Here is a 23115-nt window from a genome sequence, read left to right as displayed (position 1 = left end):
GGGGGAGTTTGCCCTCTAGGAAAGGGAGAGAATGAAGGAAACCTTCATTCATGCCTTGTCATGAAGAGGTTAAGGCTATGAGATTTAGCCTTAGTATAAAGAAGAGGTTAAGGTTATGGGATTTAGCCTTAGTATAAAGAAGAGGTTAAGGCTATGGGATTTAGCCTAACTTAGAGGTATTGTCAAACATCAAAAAGGGGGAAATTGTTGGGGCAATCTCCCTAGGTCAAGTTTAACAAGTTGACTAAGCTTGAGTTGAGTCAAGCTTGAGTCGGGATTTGAGTTTTGATGTTTGACAATATAAGAAGATTGCTGGAGCAATCGTCTGGTTATGGAGATGGTCAAAGGGTTGACCAGGTTGATGAGAATACAAGTCAAGTAGATCAAAGTTGACAGGAGACTTGACTGGGAAAGTCCTAACTGGAGGTTAGACATATGGAAAACCTAACTGGAGGTTAGGAGTATGGAATTCCTAACTGGAGGTTAGGCATATGGAAGTCCTAACCGGAGGTTAGGCAAATTGGAAGTCCTAACTGGATGTTAGGCGTATGGAAGTCCTAACTGGAGTTTAGGCAGTGGTGGAAGTCCTAACTAGAGGTTAGGAAAATTGGAAAGTCCAAGTGTGATCTTGGCAAAGGAGAAAGTCCTGGTGAGGAGCCAGGCAATTGGGAAGTCCTAGTGAGGAGCCAAGCAACGGAAAGTCCAAGTGTGATCTTGGCAAACGTTGTAAGTCCAAGCATGTGGTCTTGGCAAGGTAAGTCCTAGTGTGACTTGGCAAGGAGAACTCGATAACTAGGATGAGGCCGAAGGAAGCCCTTGAAGGTGAGGCGTGAAGGATGGGGAGATATCCAAGAGACGCAAGCCTGATGGAGGAGGCTAGAAGGCTAGCTCAAGGTTAGTCGAGTGTGGTGGTATAATCCGACAACTAGGATAAGGCCGAAGGAAGCTCCTGAAGGCAAGGGGTAAAGGATGGGAGATATCCGAGGGACGCAAGGCTGATGGAGGAGGTTAGAAGGCTAGTTCGAGGTTGGTCGAGTGTGGCCAAATGTTATGCATGGAGACCCAATAGGTCACGGTTGACCAGGTTTGGGTTGGAGGCTTTGGACTTAAGTTTGAGTCAAGTCCAGGCTGGTCAATCGATCGGGCGATCGATTGAACCAGGGTCCAATCGATCAGTCAATCGATTGGAGTGTGCTACGATTGTGGGAAGACCCAATCGATCGATCGATCGATTGGGAGGTGAAATAGCGAGCACAGAAGCCTTCGCAATCGATTGGGAGCTGCCAATCGACCAGTCGATCGATTGGGAAGGGAAGTTCTCGCGCGATCGCGAGAACACAGAAAGGCTCTGAATCGATCGGGCGATCGATTTAGGCAGTCCCAATCGATCAGTCAATCGATTTGGCAGCAGAAGCTCGCGCGTAGACGCGATAGCACAGAAAGGGCTGAATCGATCGAGCGATCGATTCAGGCAGTCCCAATTGATCGGTCGATCGATTGGGAAGTGACCGTTGCACAGGATGCAGGTGATGGACGGCTGCGATGAAGCGGTGCTGACGTGGCAATCGATTAGGGATGAATTGTATCGATTGGGAGCACTGTTTAAAGCCTGGGTGGAGCGTTTTCTCCGTAGATTTTTGCGATCTATTTTATACGATTTTTAGCGATTCTTCACGAGCTTTCTTCGATCTACTCACACCAGTTCTTGAAGGCACTTGGGGAGTTTCTCCAAGGTTCAAGAGGTGACGACAAGCACAAGTAAGCAAGAAGAAGGGTGTATTACATTGTATTTTTGTTTCTTCTTCTTGTGTTCGTGTTTGTGTTTGTATGTGAGTACTGTACGAGGCTTCTCCACCTCCGGCTACGACCGAGGAGGTTTTTCATTAGTGGAGTGAGTGTGTCATGTGGATCCTTGGATTAGTCACCTCTTCTTGAGATGGATACCAAGTAAACCCGTAGTGTTAGCATTGTGTGTGTCTTGTGCTTATTTCCACTGCACATTATCAAGATGAAGCAACCGACAAGCACGACGAAACGCTATTCACCCCCCTCTAGCTGACATCACGGTCCCTACAACTATAACAATGCTCTGACGACCTAGCACAAGCATCTTCATATCTCTAGTTGTCAGTATACTTTGCTTTGTAGCTATTTTAATATTATAATTTTGCACTTGTACTTATTTGAAATTTGTAACGATCCGGCCTCTCGACCCCTTGGGCTACCCAACTGGGCGACCCAACTGGTAGCCCATTTGGCGGCCCCTTGGCAGTCCCTTGGGCGACCCAACTGGCAGCTCAAACTGGCGACCCCTTATGTCATCGACCGACGACCCTTGGCCGTGTCGTTACTCACTAGGTCTTCTCACCTCTGGCCAGTGGATTTTTGTCTTCCCCAGATTTCAAACTCTAGACCTCCAGGCTAAGTACTAGAGTTTATGAATCCTGGTAGCCAAGTGAGTAACGACACAGCACTTGGCTACCAGGATTTATAAACTCTAGTACTTAGCCTGGAGGTCTAGAGTTCGAATCCTGGGGAAGGCAAAAATCCACTGGCCAGGGGTGGGAAGACCTAGTGAGTAACGGCACTGCCGAGGGTCGTCGGTTTGGGCCGCCAGTTGGGCCGCCCAAGGGACCGCCAAGGGGCCGTCAAATGGTCCACCAGTTGGGTCGCCCAAGGGGCTGAGGGGTCGGGTCGTTACAAAATTGATAGTGAATTTTCCAATAAAAGTGATCAACAACAGCGAGCATTAGAGTAGGAGTCGTCACAGACTCTGAACCAAGTAAAACCAACGTGTGTCGACTGGTTGTTTTCTTTTACTCTTTCTATTTCGCTACGTATTCTGTGTTTTACAAAAAATGTGAAAACCTATGAGCACTATTCACCCCCCCCCCCTATTGATCCTAAAACTTGCTCTTATAGTGTTCTTTTTTCATACACTCAAAGTAAATGATATTATCTTTATTTTTACAAATTAAAATTTTTATACCTTTGCTTGTAAGGGTAGCACATGATCCTTCTTCATTTGACCCGGAAGTAGAGTCTTCATCTTGTTCCAGTATCAATGATCTCTCCCCCTCAATCCTTGAGGTGGATCCTTCTTTAATTCATTTCTCGAATGTTGAGTATCTCTCAACCTCCGAATCCTCTCATATTTGAAACAAAGAGTTTCCCTCTTTGCCTTTCTCGTTACATTCCATTGAGCAGAACTTCATAGAGCTTGGCCAAATTGCTTCATAATTCGTTTACGCTCTTGTAATCTCCTATTTTGCATAAAATATTGTTAGGCAATAAATTAATCAAAATTTTTGGAGTAATAATATGCCGAGGAAAAAAATCTCAAGGAAAAACTCAGGGATAGACACATAAATTCATGGCCAACCATTTTTATTTTTGTTGGCCCATCATTTTATGTGTCTATTCTTGAACTTTTCCTTGAGATTTTTCCCTCTGAAAATTATTTTTCAAATTTTTGTTACCTTCCCTATGCTATTCATTGGAGCTTAAAATTCCTCTATTAGATCAAACCATTACTCTATCTCCATCATGAAGAAATTATCAACCCTTTATTTCCAAAGGCCGAAGCTTGCAATTTTGAATGGTAGAGATGCTCGTATATCATATCCAAATCCATCTTGGCACTCCATTTTACAACTTGAGCTCCTTTGAAAATAAGTCTTCAATTTGTTGAAATTAGGACTTCAAGCTTCAATCTCTTCTTCTTATTTTAGCTCGTTTCTCTCTCAGTGATTAGTTTAATCTAGAGTGACCTTGTTTTGATACCACTTGTTAGGAAACTTCGGGATCTAGAGGGGGGGATGATTGGCTCAAATCATTTCGTTGATGATTTGTTGTAGCAAAAACCTTGAAGGAATCTCTAACACTGGGATTTACTTGGTATCTACCTCCTTGAGATAATTAATTCAAGAATCCACACAGTGCACACATTCTACTATGAAAAACACTCATTCTCAGAAACAATCCGAAGGTGGAGAAACCTTGTACAAACTCACAATAAGAATACATTGAAAGCAAGAAGTAAATTGTCACACCCCAAGAGTAAGGTTGTCCGACAAAAATTGGACAGCACCTCCCCTATAGAAGTGACAATATGAAGCATATATACATTGCCACATGGCTACTCACAAGCAACAATAGCCCACACGACTGGATATAAACACAACCACACAGTTTATAAGCAACCCACAAGGCTGAAAGTAAACACAACCACACAGTTAATAAATAGCCCACATGGCTGAAACAAAACACAGCGGAAATCTCAAAATAACGATCACAAAATTACAATACAACTAACTGCGAGCCGGCTTAGCTTAACACCACAATATCAAACTGATAACCATAATTTTGGCTATATTATCTTGATTCATAATGCACATTTTTAATGGTCTTTTTATAGCTTAATCTCATATTTACATCATATTTCATAATTGCATTTGAATTTGGACATTAATTGCAAATTGGGTTTTAAATATGGTATTTGATGCTAATATTTGATTCTTATTTTGTAGGCATCAAAAGGGTCATGGACCCGATCAAATCAGACTACATTTGGGCTCAAATCTAGGGCTAAACGAAGCGATTAAGCTCTGGTTAATCTGGGCCGTTCATCAAGAATAGGGGAGATCTGGGCCATTCAGTGATGATCTGATCGATCCGACCTACAGGAGAGTAGATCCAGACCCTAGATCAACATCAGTACCTTCGGATCGGATTTTGGATGACTCTTCACCGTTGATTTAGCTCCAAATCAATCTCAGCCGTCGGTTCAAATCTGAGATCTGTTTAAATGAGAAGCTACAGTGTTCCAGCTTCTTCGTCGATTCCTCCGCGCTCAGCTCCACGTCCCGGCGTTTTCTTCAGGATTTTGGCCCCATCATCCTTCAGATCTACTTCTCAACGAGTCTAATTGGCGTTGGAACTTCCATTCTTTTGCTTCTAGGCTCGGATCTTTTGCACGCGCCGGTGAACTTCTCTCCGGAGCTCAGATCTGTTCGTATGTCTTCTGTTTCAGCCATCATCGGGGGAATTCTTCGGTGATAGTGGCTTGCTCTCTATCAGAGAGCATCGATCCAGAGAAATCGAATTCAAGATCTGCAAAATTTCGAGCTGTGCAGTTCCAATCTTCACCGGCTTTTCCAGGAAAGTTTTCCTTGGTGCTGGAAGAGATTGAATTGAGTTGAAGTTTTCATTCAATTAGCTTGTGTTGTAGCAAGGGAAGACTTGTTAGGGGAGTAGTTTTGATTGGAGATGGTTTAGAATTTAGTTTTGTAGTTTATAGTTTCTGCGTTTTTGTTTCCTTTAGATTTTGTCATTGAAATCCTTATTTCTTTAATTCAGAACTATATAGTGCTAGTTTTGTTACCTTAGTTATCTTTTGTGCAAGTCAATTATGCTTTCTTTCTTGTTTTTTTTTGTACAGCTAGAGTTCTGCATTTCTATGTTATAGTTGTTCTTTCTGCAAATCTAGTTTCGTATTAAAATTTCTGCACAAGTTATTTCTGCAATTTAAATTCTGTTGAATTCTTTTAGTTTCTAATTCACAGAGTACATTAGTTTTCTTTATCTAGAATTTAATCATTGCTTAATATCAGATTAATTAGCTGCAATTTTAATTCTTAACGTAGGATTTGAATTGAAAGTCATCATTCCAACTAATCTGCAGAAAACTTTAAAAGAAGAATAATTCTAATCTAAAATCAATCATCCTACAATTAGTTTCCTTGTGAGATTCGACTTGGGACTTCATACTACATGTTTTACCTTTAGTTTTGGAATGTTCCGATCTTTATTAATTTGATGTACAATGTGACATGGAAATGGTGTAACATTAAATTTTTGCGCCGTTGCCGGGGAAACTAGTGGAGTTTGCTTGTTTTTAGATTGCGTATAGTTCATCTTTTCTTTGTTTTCGCTTTCTTGATTTTATTGTCTATCTATTTTTTGTTCTAACTATTGATTTTGGTGGAATGACCAGGTCTTCGTGTGGTAAACTACTTGATTTTGATCCAGAAATTGAAAGGACCTTCAGAGCTTTGAGAATTCAAGAGAACATTTCAGAGGACTCAGGAAGTTCTTTACCATCTTCATATACCCCCATGGCTGATCATAGCAGGACAATGAAGGAACTTGCAGCTCCTGATGAAGCCTACAAGTATTCTTGCATTACTTATCCAGACTTGGCAGGAGACTTCGAACTTAGATCTGGATTGATTCATTTGCTTCCAAAATATCAAGGATTATCTGGAGAAGACCCAAATAGAAATTTGCATGAATTCCATGTGGTATGCTCAACCATGAAGCCACAAGGAATCTCAGAAGAAGATATCAAGCTGAGGGCTTTTCCATTTTCATTAACTGGAGTAGCAAAAGATTGGTTGTATTATTTGCCACCAGGATACATCACTTCTTGGATTGATATGAAGAAGGCTTTCTTGGAGAAATTCTTTCCAGCTTCAAGGACTGCAATTATCAGGAAAAGTATCTGTGGGATTCAGCAAGTGGTGGGAGAGACATTATACAACTATGGGAGCGATTCAAGAAATTATGTTCAAGTTGTCCTCAACACCAAATCAGTGAGCAGCTACTAGTCCAATACTTCTATGAGGGTTTACTACCTATGCACAGAAGTATGATAGATGCAGCAGCTGGAGGAGCTTTAGTGAACAAGACTCCAGAACAAGCTAGGGAGCTTATTTCAAACATGGCAGAAAATTCACAACAATTTGGAAGTAGAGCTTTGACAACAAGAGGGGTTGGAGAGGTTCAAATGGTTTCCAATGAACAAAAGGAGATAAGAAGCTCATTATTGGAGTTAACATCTTTGGTAAAGCAATTGGCACTGAATAATGCTAATCAAGCTTCAATTTTGCCAAGTATACAGTTTCCATATCAATCGAAGGGAGTTTATGGCATTTGTTCAAGCCAAGACCACAATTCAGAATTGTGCCCAAATCTTCATCAAGATGAGTCAGTAGCGGCATTTTCTAGAGCTCAATTTCCTCAAAAATATGACCCCCATTCTTCTACTTATAATCCTGGTTGGAGAGATCACCCCAATTTTAAGTATAGCAACTCATTTTATCAGCAACCAACTTCGAAACAGAATTTCCAGCATTCTTACCAGCCTGCAAATCAATTCCAGCAGTAGAATCAACATTTCCAGCACTCTTACCAGCCTGCAAATCAATTCCAGCAACAATTTCAGCCTTTTCAGCAGTTTCCAAATCAAAATCAGCAATGGCAATTCCAGAATCAGGGTGTTCAGCAAGAGCAAAATGTAATCCAGAATGCACTTCCAGCACCTTCGAGATTAAGTTTGACTCAAGGAATTTCTAATAACTCTTCTAATTCCGATTCATAACAGAAGATGGATGATTTGTTGCAACAAGTTTTGCAACAGCAGCAATTATTTTTACAGCAGCAGCAACATCAACAAAGGACAGATTCAGCTTTGCAAAATCTTGAAAGACAGATTAGCCAACTAGCAACGAACTTAAATCAAATGCAAGCTCAAGGTTCAAGCAAACTACCTTCTCAAACAATGCCAAACCCAAAGAATGTGAGTTCGTTGACTCTTCGAAGTGGAAGAACTATAACTGAACCCATGAAGAATATTCCAATTGGATCAGATTTTGTTGCACCAGCTTCGGACTCACAGTCACCAGATCTTGTACCAAGAAAATTGAATTCAGAATCCACTCAACCAGTACAGAACAGTGGGAGAAATACAGCAGAACAAATTTCAACAGATTTTGGTTCAGCAAAACAAAATGATTCGCAATCAGCTCCAATTTCAGCTCAAAATGTAGAGAAAGAATCACAACAGCAAGGTACTGAGATTTCTGCTCCATTACCTTTTCCTCAAAGAAGAATCCAGCAAAAGAAGCATGTTGAGGAAGAGAAAGCTAGGGAATTTCAAGAACTTGTCAATTTGTTTAGCAAAGTGGAGGTGAATGTGCCCTTGTTAACCATGATAGAGCAAGTTCCGAAATATGCAAAATTTCTCAAGGATGTATGTGTGCATAAGAAGAAATTAAAGGGAAATGAATTAGTTAGCATGGGAAAAAATGTTTCTGCTCTTATTCGACCTATTCCTCAGAAGTGTGATGATCCAGGAGTTTTCACCGTGCCATGTACTATTGAAAATTATGTATTTGAGGATGCTATGCTAGATTTAGGAGCTTCTATTAATGTAATGCCGAAATCAGTTTTTCTATCATTGGGTATTGGTCCTCTACAGCCTACGGGAGTTGTTATTCAGTTAGCCAACCGTTGTCAGGCTCATCCAACTGGAGTGATTGAGAATGTTTTGGTTAAAGTGAGTGACCTTATATTTCCAGCTGATTTCTACATTTTGGATATGGAAGGCGATGTATTAATGAATAGAGCTCCAATTATTTTGGGAAGACCGTTCCTTAAGACTGCCAAAACTAAGATTGATGTGCATGCTGGAACTTTATCTATGGAGATTGCTGATGTAGTTGTTCAATTTAGCATTTTTGATACGATGCAACAAAAGAAGAACCATTCTATTTTCAGTGTTTATAAATCCGAATGGCTGGATACTATGAATTTTATTGATGCGGATTATGATGAAATTATTTCAGACTCTGATGAATTGGGTTGTGAATCTAAACATTCAGGAGGTTGTATTGATAACAGGGAAATAATTGAGATAACACCTAATTGTGGTCAAACTTCAGTGGATGGATCTATAAGTGTAGGGGATTGCATGGAAGCATTACCCCAAGAATCACCTAAATTGGATGTAAATGAAGAGAGTGTAGGGACTTGTGCTATGGAGCCAAGCACCCAAGAATCACTACCAATTATTGCACCTTCATCAGAACTAGATATTGAATCACAGGAAATTTCAAAGGACATTGCAGAGGAAGTTGTGGAGCCAGTGAGACAACCAAAGGAACTAATTAACCCATTGAACTCTTTTTGTGTTAGCAATATTTTTTCTAATGGTGTTATTGAGATGCAGGAGGTGTCTACTAGTCAACCTTTCAAAGTGTATAGCAACCAACTTAAGAAATTCCTTCGAGGGAGGAAATGATGCAGAGTGGGCAAGGTGAACAATAATGATGCAATTCACCAAAATTAAAGGGGAGTTCGTTCCGATTTAGCTTTTGTTTTTGCTTTCACACAAATAATTCTTTGTTTTCACAACTTAGCTTTTAATTCGTTTCTTATTGCGTGTTTAGTTGCTTAATAAATTTTTTGTTTACAAATAATAAGTTTAGTATATGGGAATAAATTCTTTACTGTTTACAATTTCCTTATAGAATAAAGTTTGAATTTGGAATAAAGAAATGGTACCCCCTTGACAAGTTTTCTATAACATGTTAGAAGTAGATAATGTGAGCTAGATTTGATAATCTATTTTGAGACTTAATGTCAATAATGGATTTTTAATTTTCTCAAGGTTTCTACTTAATGATGGAAATTTGATTGATAAATTGGATTGATACATTTTCATGCCTAGTAAGGATGAGCCTTAATTGAGTGATGTACTTGTGTTATTGCACTCTAGAACTTGCTTTGATTCTTTCAAAACCATAATCTAATGGATTAAATCATGTTTATGAAGGTAATTCTATTTGTTTCTTTCTTCCACATAAAATCTTGCTAATTCTTCTTGATAATCATCATATCAATTGATGTCTTTTCATTTGTAAATCTTTTGGATATGGATACATTAAGTGTTATATGATGGATATTTTGGCAAGGTGGATTAAGTTGAAGTGTGGGGGAAAGAGGTTCTGGAGTAATGTGATGCAGGAAAAAGATTGGAATGGTTTAAGATTGAGTTTCTTCACAAATCTGCTGGTTCAGAAGTTTGATTTCTTTAACTGAAGGTGTAGAAGTAGGTGAATTCTGATATTTGGTTAGCTGACTGTTAAGTTCCGGAATGGTATAAAAGAGAAGTACTAAACTCTGTTATGAGTGCTGATGGATTTAGGGATACTGTTGAAATTTTTCATATGAGCTCATATTTTAAAGGTTGATGAAAACAAAAAGACTTGTTCTCTAAGGGAATTAAATTGTTAGTCATGAGAGTATATGTAGCACCAACATAACAAGATGTTTTGCAATCATTCTTTAATCATTGAACTTGATTTTTGGACAAGAAGTGAAGAATGCTGTAAGTTGAAGAGTGTTTACTCACTAAAATGAATTTCCAAGGAACTGAATCTGTTGCTGATGTAGGTTAACAAAAGTGTGAAGCTGTGTTTAAAATAGAAGAGCATAGATAAAGTTTGAAAATGGATGTTAAATGCTGTTAAGTGGTCTGGCAATCTCTGAAACTGGAATCTAAAATAGCAGTTTTCGAAGGCCAATCTTAGATTCTAGTTCCTGAAAATAAACTCCTAAGAGGCTGAGGATTTGCTGCAGTTCTTGCTGCGACATTAAAGTTTTGCTGCAACACAAACATCTAAGGAAGGATTTATCCTTAATGTTTAAGCTGATATGGTAATTCAGTATCGCAGTTTATTGTGACAAAGTGTGTACCAAAATTCTGTACTGAGACAATATCTGAATAGTAATGAAATGGCACAGGAAGAGAAGCTGAATTCTGTAAACATGTTCAGAACAGAGAGGAAATGCAGAGACAATGAGAGTAAGCAAACACTCTTTAATTGTAGAAGCAGGAATGAAGGCTAGTGTGTGCCATTGACAGCAATTCCTTCAACTGATGCTTATCAATTCAATGTTATTTGTTATGTGTAGTTCCGGGAAGCAAGCATATTTCAGAAACTGAATTATGAAATTGTCTTGTAATTCTGATACAGGGCTGCAAACTGGAAATTCTGTCAATAAGAATCACTTGAGGGAAAGAATAAGAAAAAAAAGGGAGAGTTTTCATATTAGGCTGACAAAAGTAATACTGAAACTGGAAGTTGTCTCTGAAATTCAGCTCAATGAATTGAATTTCTTGTTGTTACTACTGTGAATTATGGGTTTGAGTTATATAAATTAGAATCAGCTAAAATTCTGAAGTTGATAGCACCAGAAACATTGTTTAGTGTTCAATGAAATTAATGTACTCTGATATCACATGTTTTGTTAGTAAAAGAAAAACAGAATACAAGAAATTCAGAATCTATACAGAATTTCTGAACCTGGAGTAGCTGAATCTGTTATGATCTGAACTGAATAGAATTTGATGTCATTTCAATTCAATCTGAGATGGAATGAAGTTTAAGTGTGGAGGATAGCTTGAGTTTTATTTGAAGTCGAGCTATGGATTTGAATTCTGATAATGAAACAAGCTGGAAAAATCAGAAATGCTGAAAGTGCTGAAGTGCAGTGAAGAACCAGTTTGAAAAATCTGAATGAGAACTTATCTTCTGACTGATTTTTTTGGAGAAGCAATTTATTTTGAATACAATAATTGTTTAAGCTGGAAACTGTGGGTTGTGCAGGGATACAGTTGTAGTTTTAAGTCTGTGATGTGCAGAATTTGGTGCTTTATAATTGTGTTTTAGTTGAATTCTTTTTATCAAGGAATGGAGTTTCATTGCTCGAGACGAGCAAAGATTTAAGTGTGGGGGAGATAAGGTATGATCTAATTGTTTCATTGGTTGAATGCACAATTAGAGAACAAGAAGTCAATGAAATTAAAGGAATGAGAAATTGAAATTTTTGATCAGTGGTGAAGCAATTGAAGAAAGTTAAGGAAGAAGTTAAAGAAGGGAGAATGATCAAGTATTCATTAGATAGCATTTTTATGTATCCATGTCTTCCACTAGAACTAAAACTCATACTTTCTTTCTTATCTTTTCTTTGTTGCTAATTCTTACTTTTCTTATCTTTTCTTGTAACTAATGCTTTGATATGAACTTAATTCATACTCTTACCTTTTCTTTTCCATGATTAACTTTCATATTATGATTTGTATCCATGATCATGGTAGAGAGTAGAAGATAAGCAAGCTTATGGTAGTTCAAGAAGCGCAAGTAGCATGAGCGCCCTCCATTTTTGTGGTTACATGTGAGATAGAATGAGGGCCACAAAAATTTTATCTTGTGAGATTTTTAGTGTGAAATCAATTTCAATTTACTCATGATAGATGGAAGTTATTATGTTGTTAACTAAGAGTAAAGTTGGAGTCCATGAATGCTTGAGATTTTTGAAATGTGATAATCTTAGATGGGTTACCTTCTTTATTTTCTAATCATGTTTAGGAATTTGTTTACGGGGTGTCATTTAAGTAGGATTTTTAGTTTTCTTGACTTTAACGTGACGTCCAAGATTAAGTGTGGGGGATTTGATAACCATAATTTTGGCAATATTATCTTGATTCATAATGCACATTTTTAATGGTCTTTTTATAGCTTAATCTCATATTTACATCATATTTCATAATTGCATTTGAATTTGGACATTAATTGCAAATTGGGTTTTAAATATGGTATTTGATGATAATATTTGATTCTTATTTTGTAGGCATCAAAAGGGTCATGGACCCGATCAAATCAGACTACATTTGGGCACAAATCTAGGGCTAAACCAAGCGATTAAGCTTTGGTTAATCTGGGCCGTTCATCAAGAATAGCGGAGATCTGGGCCATTCAGTGATGATCTGATCGATCCGACCTACAGGAGAGTAGATCCAGACCCTAGATCAACATCAGTACCTTCGGATCGGATTTTGGATGACTCTTCACCGTTGATTTAGCTCCAAATCAATCTCAACCGTCGGTTCAAATCTGAGATCTGTTTAAATGAGAAGCTACAGTGTTCCAGCTTCTTCGTCGATTCCTCCGCGCTCAGCTCCGCGTCCCGGCGTTTTCTTCAGGATTTCGGCCCCATCATCTGATAACTCGTATTTTATGATTAAATGTTTATCATTCTTTTAGGTGTTTTAATTAGTTCGTGCGAATATTTGCAAGTATTTGGCAGGTTTCATAAATATGGTTGGTTTATGTTGGACCGATGCGGCCGGCTAGAAGGGGGGGGGGGTTGAATAGCCCTGAAAAATCAAACACAACCCTTTCTCGTACGATTAAGCTAACACATAAAAAATAGATTAAACAGAAAATAAAGCATAAAAACGAGGCACCGAATTTGACTTGGTTACAACCGGGGAGGTTGTTAATCCAAGGATGAAGATCGCACTAAGAGCTCCTTCAGGCGGAGAAGCCTCGTTTACAGCAGTGTAAGCACAGAAAGACAAAAGCTAATCTAAACAGTAGAAGCACACAAGTGTTGTTTACAATTTCTGAACTGATGAAAAGCTTCTGGACCAAGGCTATATTTATAGCCTTGGTCGGGGCGCCTGGAAGGGTTCCGGGCGCCCTGGGGGGGATAAAACTTTATCCCCCAACGTTCAGATCGCGTAAATCGCGATCTGGGTCAAAATCAGGGTCCGGGCGCCCGGATTGGTTCCGGGCGCCTCGGAGCAAAAAGTCAACTGTGGTTGACTTTTTGTCCGGGACCACTTCTCCGTTAAGTCCCCGTCTCGGTCCGGGTCTTCTGCTCCGGATCCACTTGATTGGGTGATCTCTGACATCCGGAATAGGGCTCACCCGAACCCATCTTCCGGCCTTCTCGAGCGTGCTTCCTCCCGGCTTCTCGTCCCTCGGAATTGTCGCGCGCCCCACCACCGTACTCATCCGCAGACTTCGCCCCTCGATCGCACCCGTGCCGACCTTCGCTAGCTGCATCTCTTGCTCCCGAGCAATCTTCCGCTCCGGTACCTCGGAACCATCACGCGCACTTCCTTCTCGTCCACGGTACTCTTCCGCAGCGCCTCGTCCCTCGGACACACCGCGTGCCGTCCTTCTCGCTAGCTGCGTCTTCCGCTCGAGTACCTGTGCTCCTAAGCTCCTGCACACTTAGACACAAGGTTAGAAAACAACAGAACCTAACTTAACTTGTTGATCACACCAAAACCAACCTTGGGGTTCCAATAATCCCCTTTTTGGTGTGATCAACCCAAGTTAAGCTAGGGTTAACTAGACAAAAAAATAAACTAACTAAATTTACAATTTAGTGCACAAAGATAGAAAAAAAATAGTTTTAGGCTACCTCCCCCTAGACTTATACTTATCCTTCTCCCCCTTTGATCACAAAAAAAAATGGGATTCCAAAAAATCTAAGGGTTAAAGACTTAGAAAATTTTGAAAAGCTACCTTAAAAAAATTCTAAGTCAAAAGATTCAAAGTTAGAAAAAGAATTTTGCAATCAATAAAACTTAATTAAATATTTTTGAATCAATAAAAGCAGAAAAAACTCTAAGTAAAAATTATTTTTGAAAATAGAATTTTAAAAAAAATTAATTATTAAAAAAATTTATGTCAAAATTTTGAAACATGTTTGAATAACTTTTTAAAGCATTAAATAATTCTAGTATTAATGCTTTATTAATTAAACATTTATTTCAATATTTGGCTTCCAGGCAGTAGGCCATCTTGGTTATTGGAGCAACAACCACTTTCTAGCCAAAGCCCATAAAGAAATTTTTGTTTAATTTTCTCACTTAAAGCGCTAACTTTGATTTTAAAATTTACACTAAGCAAGATTTAGGAACCCAATAAAGGTTCCAACCTACTGCATTAACTAAAAATTTCTTAGGGACATATTTTCTAGAGATATTTTAAATTTATCCCTGGTGATATCTATAATACCAATTCAAATTATTGAACCTTCTAAAATTGGTTTTAGATGAGCAGGCAGAGTTTTTCAAGTTTTCTTCTTGAATTTTTAAATTTTGAATTTCTAATTTTAATTTTTCATTTTCTAAATTTGATTTATCTAGCATTTCTAACGGACAAGATGTAGCTAATATTGCTTTTAAATCTTTATTTTCATTTTCTAATTTGCAGCAATCTTTTGTTACCATTTTATCAGGAGGAAGAGATCGTACCTCACTTACCTTGTCGATCTCGTTGTCGGTTTCTCCCCCTGAACTGCTGCTCTCTTCGGACGTGGCTCCCCCTTCATCGATGCTTTCGATGCTCATTTCGGAAGAGCTTGACTCGCAGTCGTCGTCTTGATGACTCGCCATTAACGCGAGCCCGGAGAACTCCTCGACTTCCGATTCCGACGACGTATCGTCCCATGTCGCTTTTAGGGCTTTGCGCTTTTGGATAGGCTTCTTACCCTTGTCCTTCCCTTTGTTCTTCAGTTTAGGGCAATTGTCCTTGACGTGCCCTTCTTCATCGCAATGGTAGCAGCGGATGGTTCTTTTCTTTCTTCCCTGCGGATGGTTAGATTTCCTAGATTTACAAATATTTTTAAATCGTCTTACCATCATTACCATTTCCTCGTCGTCGAGAGAAGATTCTGACTCAGGTTCGTCTCTCGAAGCTTTAAGAGCGACATTATTCTTGGGCTTCTTCGGACCTGCACATCTTGACTCATGCACTTCAAAAGTTGAAAAGAATTCGTCTAATGAAATTTTTTCTAGATCTTTTGAAATGTAAAAGGCATCTACTAGTGATGCCCATTTTGAGTTTCTAGGAAAGGAATTTAGGGCATACCTTAGCGAATCTCGTTACTTACCTCTTCTCCGAGATTCGTAAGTCTAGTGATGAGTTCCTGAATCCTCGAGTGTAGATGTGCAATTGTTTCACCTTCTTCAAATCGGAGGTTTGTAAGCTGGTTACGAAGTAAATCCCGTCTTGCAAGTTTGGCTTCGGATGTTCCTTCGTGTAACTCAAGGAATTTCTCCCAAAGCTCCTTTGCCGAGTTGTAGGTACCGACTCTATTGACTTCTTGTGTTGGAAGTACACTTAGCAGATGCAATTCTGCTTTCTCGTTTGCCACGTGGTCAGCCTGCTCCTTTGACCATTGATTTCTTGCTTTGCCCTCTGGTGCTTCATAGCCAAATTCCATTGTTAGTAATAAATCATAATCTGTTTCAAGAAATACCTCCATTCGATTTTTCCAGCTAGCGAAGTCCCCTTCGAATTTTGGTGCGTGGATGTTGGATCCGGCCATCTTGTTGCTTCGTTCGGCGGTTAGTCCTCCTGAAGCGCCTCGGCTCTGATACCACTTGTTGGACCGATGCGGCCGGCTAGAAGGGGGGTTGAATAGCCCTGAAAAATCAAACACAACCCTTTCTCGTACGATTAAGCTAACACATAAAAAATAGATTAAACAGAAAATAAAGCATAAAAACGAGGCACCGAATTTGACTTGGTTACAACCGGGGAGGTTGTTAATCCAAGGATGAAGATCGCACTAAGAGCTCCTTCAGGCGGAGAAGCCTCGTTTACAGCAGTGTAAGCACAGAAAGACAGAAGCTAATCTAAACAGTGGAAGCACACAAGTGTTGTTTACAATTTCTGAACTGATTAAGAGCTTCTGGACCAAGGCTATATTTATAGCCTTGGTCGGGGCGCCTGGAAGGGTTCCGGGCGCCCTGGGGGGGATAAAACTTTATCCCCCAACGTTCAGATCGCGTAAATCGCGATCTTGGTCAAAATCAGGGTCCGGGCGCCCGGAAGCATTCCGGGCGCCCCGGACAGCTCCGGGCGCCCGGATTGGTTCCGGGCGCCCCGGAGCAAAAAGTCAACTGTGGTTGACTTTTTGTCCGGGACCACTTCTCCGTTAAGTCCCCGTCTCGGTCCGGGTCTTCTGCTCCGGATCCACTTGATTGGGTGATCTCTGACATCCGGAATAGGGCTCACCCGAACCCATCTTCCGGTCTTCTCGAGCGTGCTTCCCTCCGGCTTCTCGTCCCTCGGAATTGCCGCGTGTCCCTTCTCGTCCACCAGCGTACTCATCCGCAGACTTCGTCCCTCGATCGCACCCCGTGCCGACCTTCGCGCTAGCTGCGTCTCTTGCTCCCCGAGCAATCTTCCGCTCCGGCTTTCGTACCTCGGAACCATCGCGCGCACTTCCTTCTCGTCCGCCGGTGTACTCTTCCGCAGCGCCTCGTCCCTCGGACGCACCGCGCTGCGTCTTCCGCTCGAGTACCTGTGCTCCTAAGCTCCTGCACACTTAGACACAAGGTTAGAAAACAACAGAACCTAACTTAACTTGTTGATCACACCAAAACCAACCTTGGGGTTCCAACAATCTCCCCCTTTTTGGTGTGATCAACCCAAGTTAAGCTAGGGTTAACTAGACAAAAAAATAAACTAACTAAATTTACAATTTAGTGCACAAAGATAGAAAAAAAATAGTTTTAGGCTACCTCCCCCTAGACTTATACTTATCCTTCTCCCCCTTTGATCACAAAAAAAAATGGGGTTCCAAAAAATCTAAGGGTTAAAGACTTAGAAAATTTTGAAAAGCTACCTTAAAAAAATTCTAAGTCAAAAGATTCAAAGTTAGAAAAAGAATTTTGCAATCAATAAAACTTAATTAAATATTTTTGAATCAATAAAAGCAGAAAAAACTCTAAGTAAAAATTATTTTTGAAAATAGAATTTTAAAAAAAATTAATTATTAAAAAAATTTATGTCAAAATTTTGAAACATGTTTGAATAACTTTTTAAAGCATTAAATAATTCTAGTATTAATGCTTTATTAATTAAACATTTATTTCAATATTTGGCTTCCAGGCAGTGGCGAGGCACTAGGCCTTCTTGGTTATTGGAGCAACAACCACTTTCTAGCCAAAGCCCATAAAGAAATTTTTGTTTAATTTTCTCACTTAAAGCGCTAACTTTGATTTTAAAATTTACACTAAGCAAGATTTAGGAACCCAATAAAGGTTCCAACCTACTGCATTAACTAAAAATTTCTTAGGGACATATTTTCTAGAGATATTTTTAATTTATCCCTGGTGATATCTATAATACCAATTCAAATTATTGAACCTTCTAAAATTGGTTTTAGATGAGCAGGCAGAGTTTTTCAAGTTTTCTACTTGAATTTTTAAATTTTGAATTTCTAATTTTAATTTTTCATTTTCTAAATTTGATTTATCTAGCATTTCTAACGGACAAGATGTAGCTAATATTGCTTTTAAATCTTTATTTTCATTTTCTAATTTGCAGCAATCTTTTGTTACCATTTTATCAGGAGGAAGAGATCGTACCTCACTTACCTTGTCGATCTCGTTGTCGGTTTCTCCCCCTGAACTGCTGCTCTCTTCGGACGTGGCTCCCCCTTCATCGATGCTTTCGATGCTCATTTCGGAAGAGCTTGACTCGCAGTCGTCGTCTTGATGACTCGCCATTAACGCGAGCCCGGAGAACTCCTCGACTTCCGATTCCGACGACGTATCGTCCCATGTCGCTTTTAGGGCTTTGCGCTTTTGGATAGGCTTCTTACCCTTGTCCTTCCCTTTGTTCTTCAGTTTAGGGCAATTGTCCTTGACGTGCCCTTCTTCATCGCAATGGTAGCAGCGGATGGTTCTTTTCTTTCTTCCCTGCGGATGGTTAGATTTCCTAGATTTACAAATATTTTTAAATCGTCTTACCATCATTACCATTTCCTCGTCGTCGAGAGAAGATTCTGACTCAGGTTCGTCTCTCGAAGCTTTAAGGGCGACATTATTCTTGGGCTCCTTCGGACTTGCACATCTTGACTCATGCACTTCAAAAGTTGAAAAGAATTCGTCTAATGAAATTTTTTCTAGATTTTTTGAAATGTAAAAGGCATCTACTAGTGATGCCCATTTTGAGTTTCTAGGAAAGGAATTTAGGGCATACCTTAGCGAATCTCGGTTACTTACCTCTTCTCCGAGATTCGTAAGTCTAGTGATGAGTTCCTGAATCCTCGAGTGTAGATGTGCAATTGTTTCACCTTCTTCAAATCGGAGGTTTGTAAGCTGGTTACGAAGTAAATCCCGTCTTGCAAGTTTGGCTTCGGATGTTCCTTCGTGTAACTCTAGGAATTTCTCCCAAAGCTCCTTTGCCGAGTTGTAGGTACCGACTCGATTGACTTCTTGTGTTGGAAGTACACTTAGCAGATGGAATTCTGCTTTCTTGTTTGCCACGTGGTCAGCCTGCTCCTTCTTTGACCATTGATTTCTCGCTTTGCCCTCTGGTGCTTCATAGCCAAATTCCATTGTTAGTAATAAATCATAATCTGTTTCAAGAAATACCTCCATTCGATTTTTCCAGCTAGCGAAGTCCCCTTCGAATTTTGGTGCGTGGATGTTGGATCCGGCCATCTTGTTGCTTCGTTCGGCGGTTAGTCCTCCTGAAGCGCCTCGGCTCTGATACCACTTGTAGGACCGATGCGGCCGGGTAGAAGGGGGGGGGGGTTGAATAGCCCTGAAAAATCAAACACAACCCTTTCTCGTACGATTAAGCTAACACATAAAAAATAGATTAAACAGAAAATAAAGCATAAAAACGAGGCACCGAATTTGACTTGGTTACAACCGGGGAGGTTGTTAATCCAAGGATGAAGATCGCACTAAGAGCTCCTTCAGGCGGAGAAGCCTCGTTTACAGCAGTGTAAGCACAGAAAAAGCTAATCTAAACAGTGGAAGCACACAAGTGTTGTTTACAATTTCGAATCGATGAAAGCTCGGACCAAGGCTATATTTATAGTTTGGTCGGGCGCCCGGAAGGGTTCCGGCGCGGGGGATAAACTTTATCCCCAACGCTCGATCGCGTAAATCGCGATCTTGGTCAAAATCGGTCCGGCGCCGGAAGCATTCCGGCGCCCGGACAGCCGGGATTGGTTCCAGGCGCCCCGGAGCAAAAAGTCAACTGCAATTGACTTTTTGTCCGTGACCACTTCTCCGTTAAGTCCCCGTCTCGGTCCGGGTCTTCTGCTCCGGATCCGCTTGATTGGGTGATCTCTGACATCCGGAATAGGGCTCACCCGAACCCATCTTCTGGTCTTCTCGAGCGTGCTTCCCTCCGGCTTCTCGTCCCTCGGAATTGCCGCGTGTCCCTTCTCGTCCACCAGCGTACTCATCCGTAGACTTCGTCCCTCGATCGCACCCCGTGCCGACATTCGCGCTAGCTGCGTCTCTTGCTCCCCGAGCAATCTTCCGCTTCGGCTTTCGTACCTTGGAACCATCGCGCGCACTTCCTTCTCGTCCGCCGGTGTACTCTTCCGCAGCGCCTCGTCCCTCGGACGCACCGCGTGCCGTCCTTCTCGCTAGCTGCGTCTTCCGCTCGAGTACCTGTGCTCCTAAGCTCCTGCACACTTAGACACAAGGTTAGAAAACAACAGAACCTAACTTAACTTGTTGATCACACCAAAACCAACCTTGGGGTTCCAACAGTTTATTACTTGGTTGCAAATATCTGCTAAATTAATGGTATTAGTACTAATTTGGTGTTATTGAATGATGTAGGAAGCTAAGGATTAAGTGGAGGGATGTTTGGTCACACAAGTAACCAACGGATGGATGGATGCAGCTTAAGCCTCATGTTTTGTGTGTGGTCAGATGTGTTGCTGGGAAGGTGGTATTAAACCTTGCAACAACAACTAATAGAGCACCTTTTTCGACACCAGAAGCCCTAGCAGCCGCTTTCATCTCCTCCACACCACCGTCTTCCTCGGATTCAAGGAAGAACCACCTCATCAAGGCATACCGGCAAGCGTCCTTCACTCCACCATCATTCACCTCCTCCTACGGATTCGAGGAGGAGTTCTGCGTCCGACGTCATATATTCGAGTTTAACCAGATCTGGCTGAGCTCGGATTGCAACTGGGTTTCTAGATTCAGGATTCTGACACACCTCACTCTTATCATCCGCCTTCAGAGTTTCAATTGAGACCCCAACGGACTCTTGCTACAATGTTTTCTTCATCTCCGGGCATATTCTGGTGGAATTGGTCATTTCTGTTTTATTATTTTCTTGTTTGCATCTAGTGCTACTTCATCAGTTTCTCCTATATCAGATTTATGGTATTGTTTTGTTTGCATTAAGTTTGGCTTGATTAGTTTCGTTTGAACTTAGCTGTTTGTGTGTTGGAAATGTTCGTTGACAGATTTTATTTCTTTAAATCAGTAATAGATTCATTTCTTTAAGTAGTCTGCTAGTTGTTAATTAGTTGTGGACTTACGTGTCTTCCAAGTATAGGAGCATTTCAATTTGTAAGGTAAAAATTTCAACCAACCTGAATAATTCATCTTAGAGTTAGCTTCCATCGCAATTTCTCTGGGAAACGATCCGTGTCTTTTGCTATACCTATACTATTAAAATTACAGTAGGGACGGAATTTAAGTTGGTATTGGAGTGTGAACCTTGCAACGACATGATCATTAATTATTGGTTTACAGTTTAGTATCAATTTTTGGCGCCGTTGCCAGGGAAATTACGGTGTTGGTTAATTTTTAGATTTGCAATATATTCTGTGCAATTTTTTGGTTGTTGAATTTATTGACTTGGTGAAACAGCAGCTAAATGTATGACCAGATCATCTACCAGTGAACTATTAGATTTTGATTCAGAAATTGATAGGACATTTCATATTTTGTTGAGAAATCAGAAGAGAGCAAAAACAACTTCAACAAGTAGCTTCCCAGTGACCGAATTTAACATGGAGAACAAACAAACACTTAGGGAGTTGGCTGCACCAGATGTCTCTTATAACTCATTGTGCATTCAATATCCAGAGTTGGAGGTGGATTTTGAACTACGTTCAGGGCTCATTCATCTCCTTCCTAAATTTAATGGATTATCTGGTGAAGACCCTTCTAGGCACCTTCAGGAATTTCATGCAGTCTGCTCTACCATGAAACCCCACGGTATTGGGGAGGAAGATATTTATCTGAGAGCTTTTCCATTTTCGTTAGCAGGAGCAGCGAAGGATTGGTTGTACTCTAGAACTCCCGGTACGATTACATTTTGGGTGGATATGAAAAGATCATTTTTGGAAAAATTCTTTCCTGCTTCACGAGCAGGAGCTATTAGGCGAGCAATCTGTAGTGTCCAGCAACTTTCTGGGGAGACATTGTATGAGTATTGGGAACGTTTTGAAAAGTTATGTTCTAGCTGTCTCCATCATCAAATCAGTGATCATTTGCTCATACAGTATTTCTATGAGGGACTCCTGCCCATGGATAGATGTATGATCGATGCAGCAAGTGGGGGAGCGTTGGTGAATAAAACACCTGCAGAGGCAAGAGAGATCATTTCTACTATGGCAGCCAATGCCCAACAGTTTGGGAATCGACAAGAATCTACTAAGGGAGTAAATGGAGCCCAGTTAACTAAGTTAGATGCTCAAGATATTAAGAATAGCTTGTTACAGGAGATGACTTCAGCATTCAGGCAGTTGGCACTTAGCCATTCACAGCAGCCCACAACCCAGGCAGTGCCAACAGTAATGATTTGTGGACTTTGTTTTTGTTCATCTCACACTACTGACATTTGCCCTTTGTTGCAGCAAGAGGGAATTTCTTTTGTTTCCGACCACGTGGCAGTAGCAAATAACTTTCAGCCCCGATCTCAATTTTACCAACAGCCATCTGGGAATAAACAGCCATACGATCCTTTTTCTACTACATATAATCCCGGATGGAGAGATCACCCTAATTTGAAATATGGGAATCCATATCAGCAGCAACCATATCAGCATCCATATCAGCAGCAGCCATATCAGCAACTATCTTCTTCATCCCAGAGGCCAGCAGTGTGTCCATCACTTCCTCAACTCCCTTACCGTCCATCACAACTTCAATTGCCCAAACCAGAACTTACCACACAAAAGCTGGAAGAGCTTATACAACAGATGCAGTTAATGACAAGTAATCAGCAGAACTTAGAGAGACAAATTGGGCAGATGGCGACAAGTATCACTCAACTGCAGTCACAGGGATCGGGCCAATTACCATCACAAATAGTGCCAAACCCAAAAGGAAATGTCAGTGCTATTACACTTCGAAGTGGGAAATCCACTAGGGAAGCAGAGCTCATACCATTAGCACCAGTTACGAATTCAGTAAGTTTGGAGCAGGAAACTGAACAATCTGGGCACTTACCTTTTCCGCAGAGATCTGTATAAATTGGGAAAAAGGATGATCAGAAAGCAGAGGAACTACGAGAGTTAGTGGATACCTTCAGCAAAGTAGAAGTGAATATTCCATTACTAAAAGTCATTAAGCACATTCCGAAGTATGCAAAGTTTTTGAAAGACCTGTGTGTTCATAAGAGAAAACTAAAGGGCAGCGAGCTAGTCAGCATGGGTAAGAATGTTTCAGCACTAATTCAG

General features: G+C 40.5%; 1 protein-coding gene across 1 annotated transcript; it reads left to right on the top strand.

Annotated features, from left to right (window-relative positions):
• Positions 1–21309: 21309 nt before the first annotated feature.
• On the top strand, positions 21310–22908 carry LOC122038143. Its single transcript, XM_042597762.1, has one exon. It carries the CDS (start codon positions 21310–21312, stop codon positions 22906–22908), a length of 1599 nt encoding a protein of 532 aa, XP_042453696.1.
• Positions 22909–23115: the final 207 nt, after the last annotated feature.

This window comes from Zingiber officinale, chromosome 1B (genome assembly GCF_018446385.1).
Source record: "Zingiber officinale cultivar Zhangliang chromosome 1B, Zo_v1.1, whole genome shotgun sequence".
NCBI classification, from domain to species: domain Eukaryota; kingdom Viridiplantae; phylum Streptophyta; class Magnoliopsida; order Zingiberales; family Zingiberaceae; genus Zingiber; species Zingiber officinale.
This window is presented reverse-complemented; position numbering and strand designations above follow the sequence as displayed.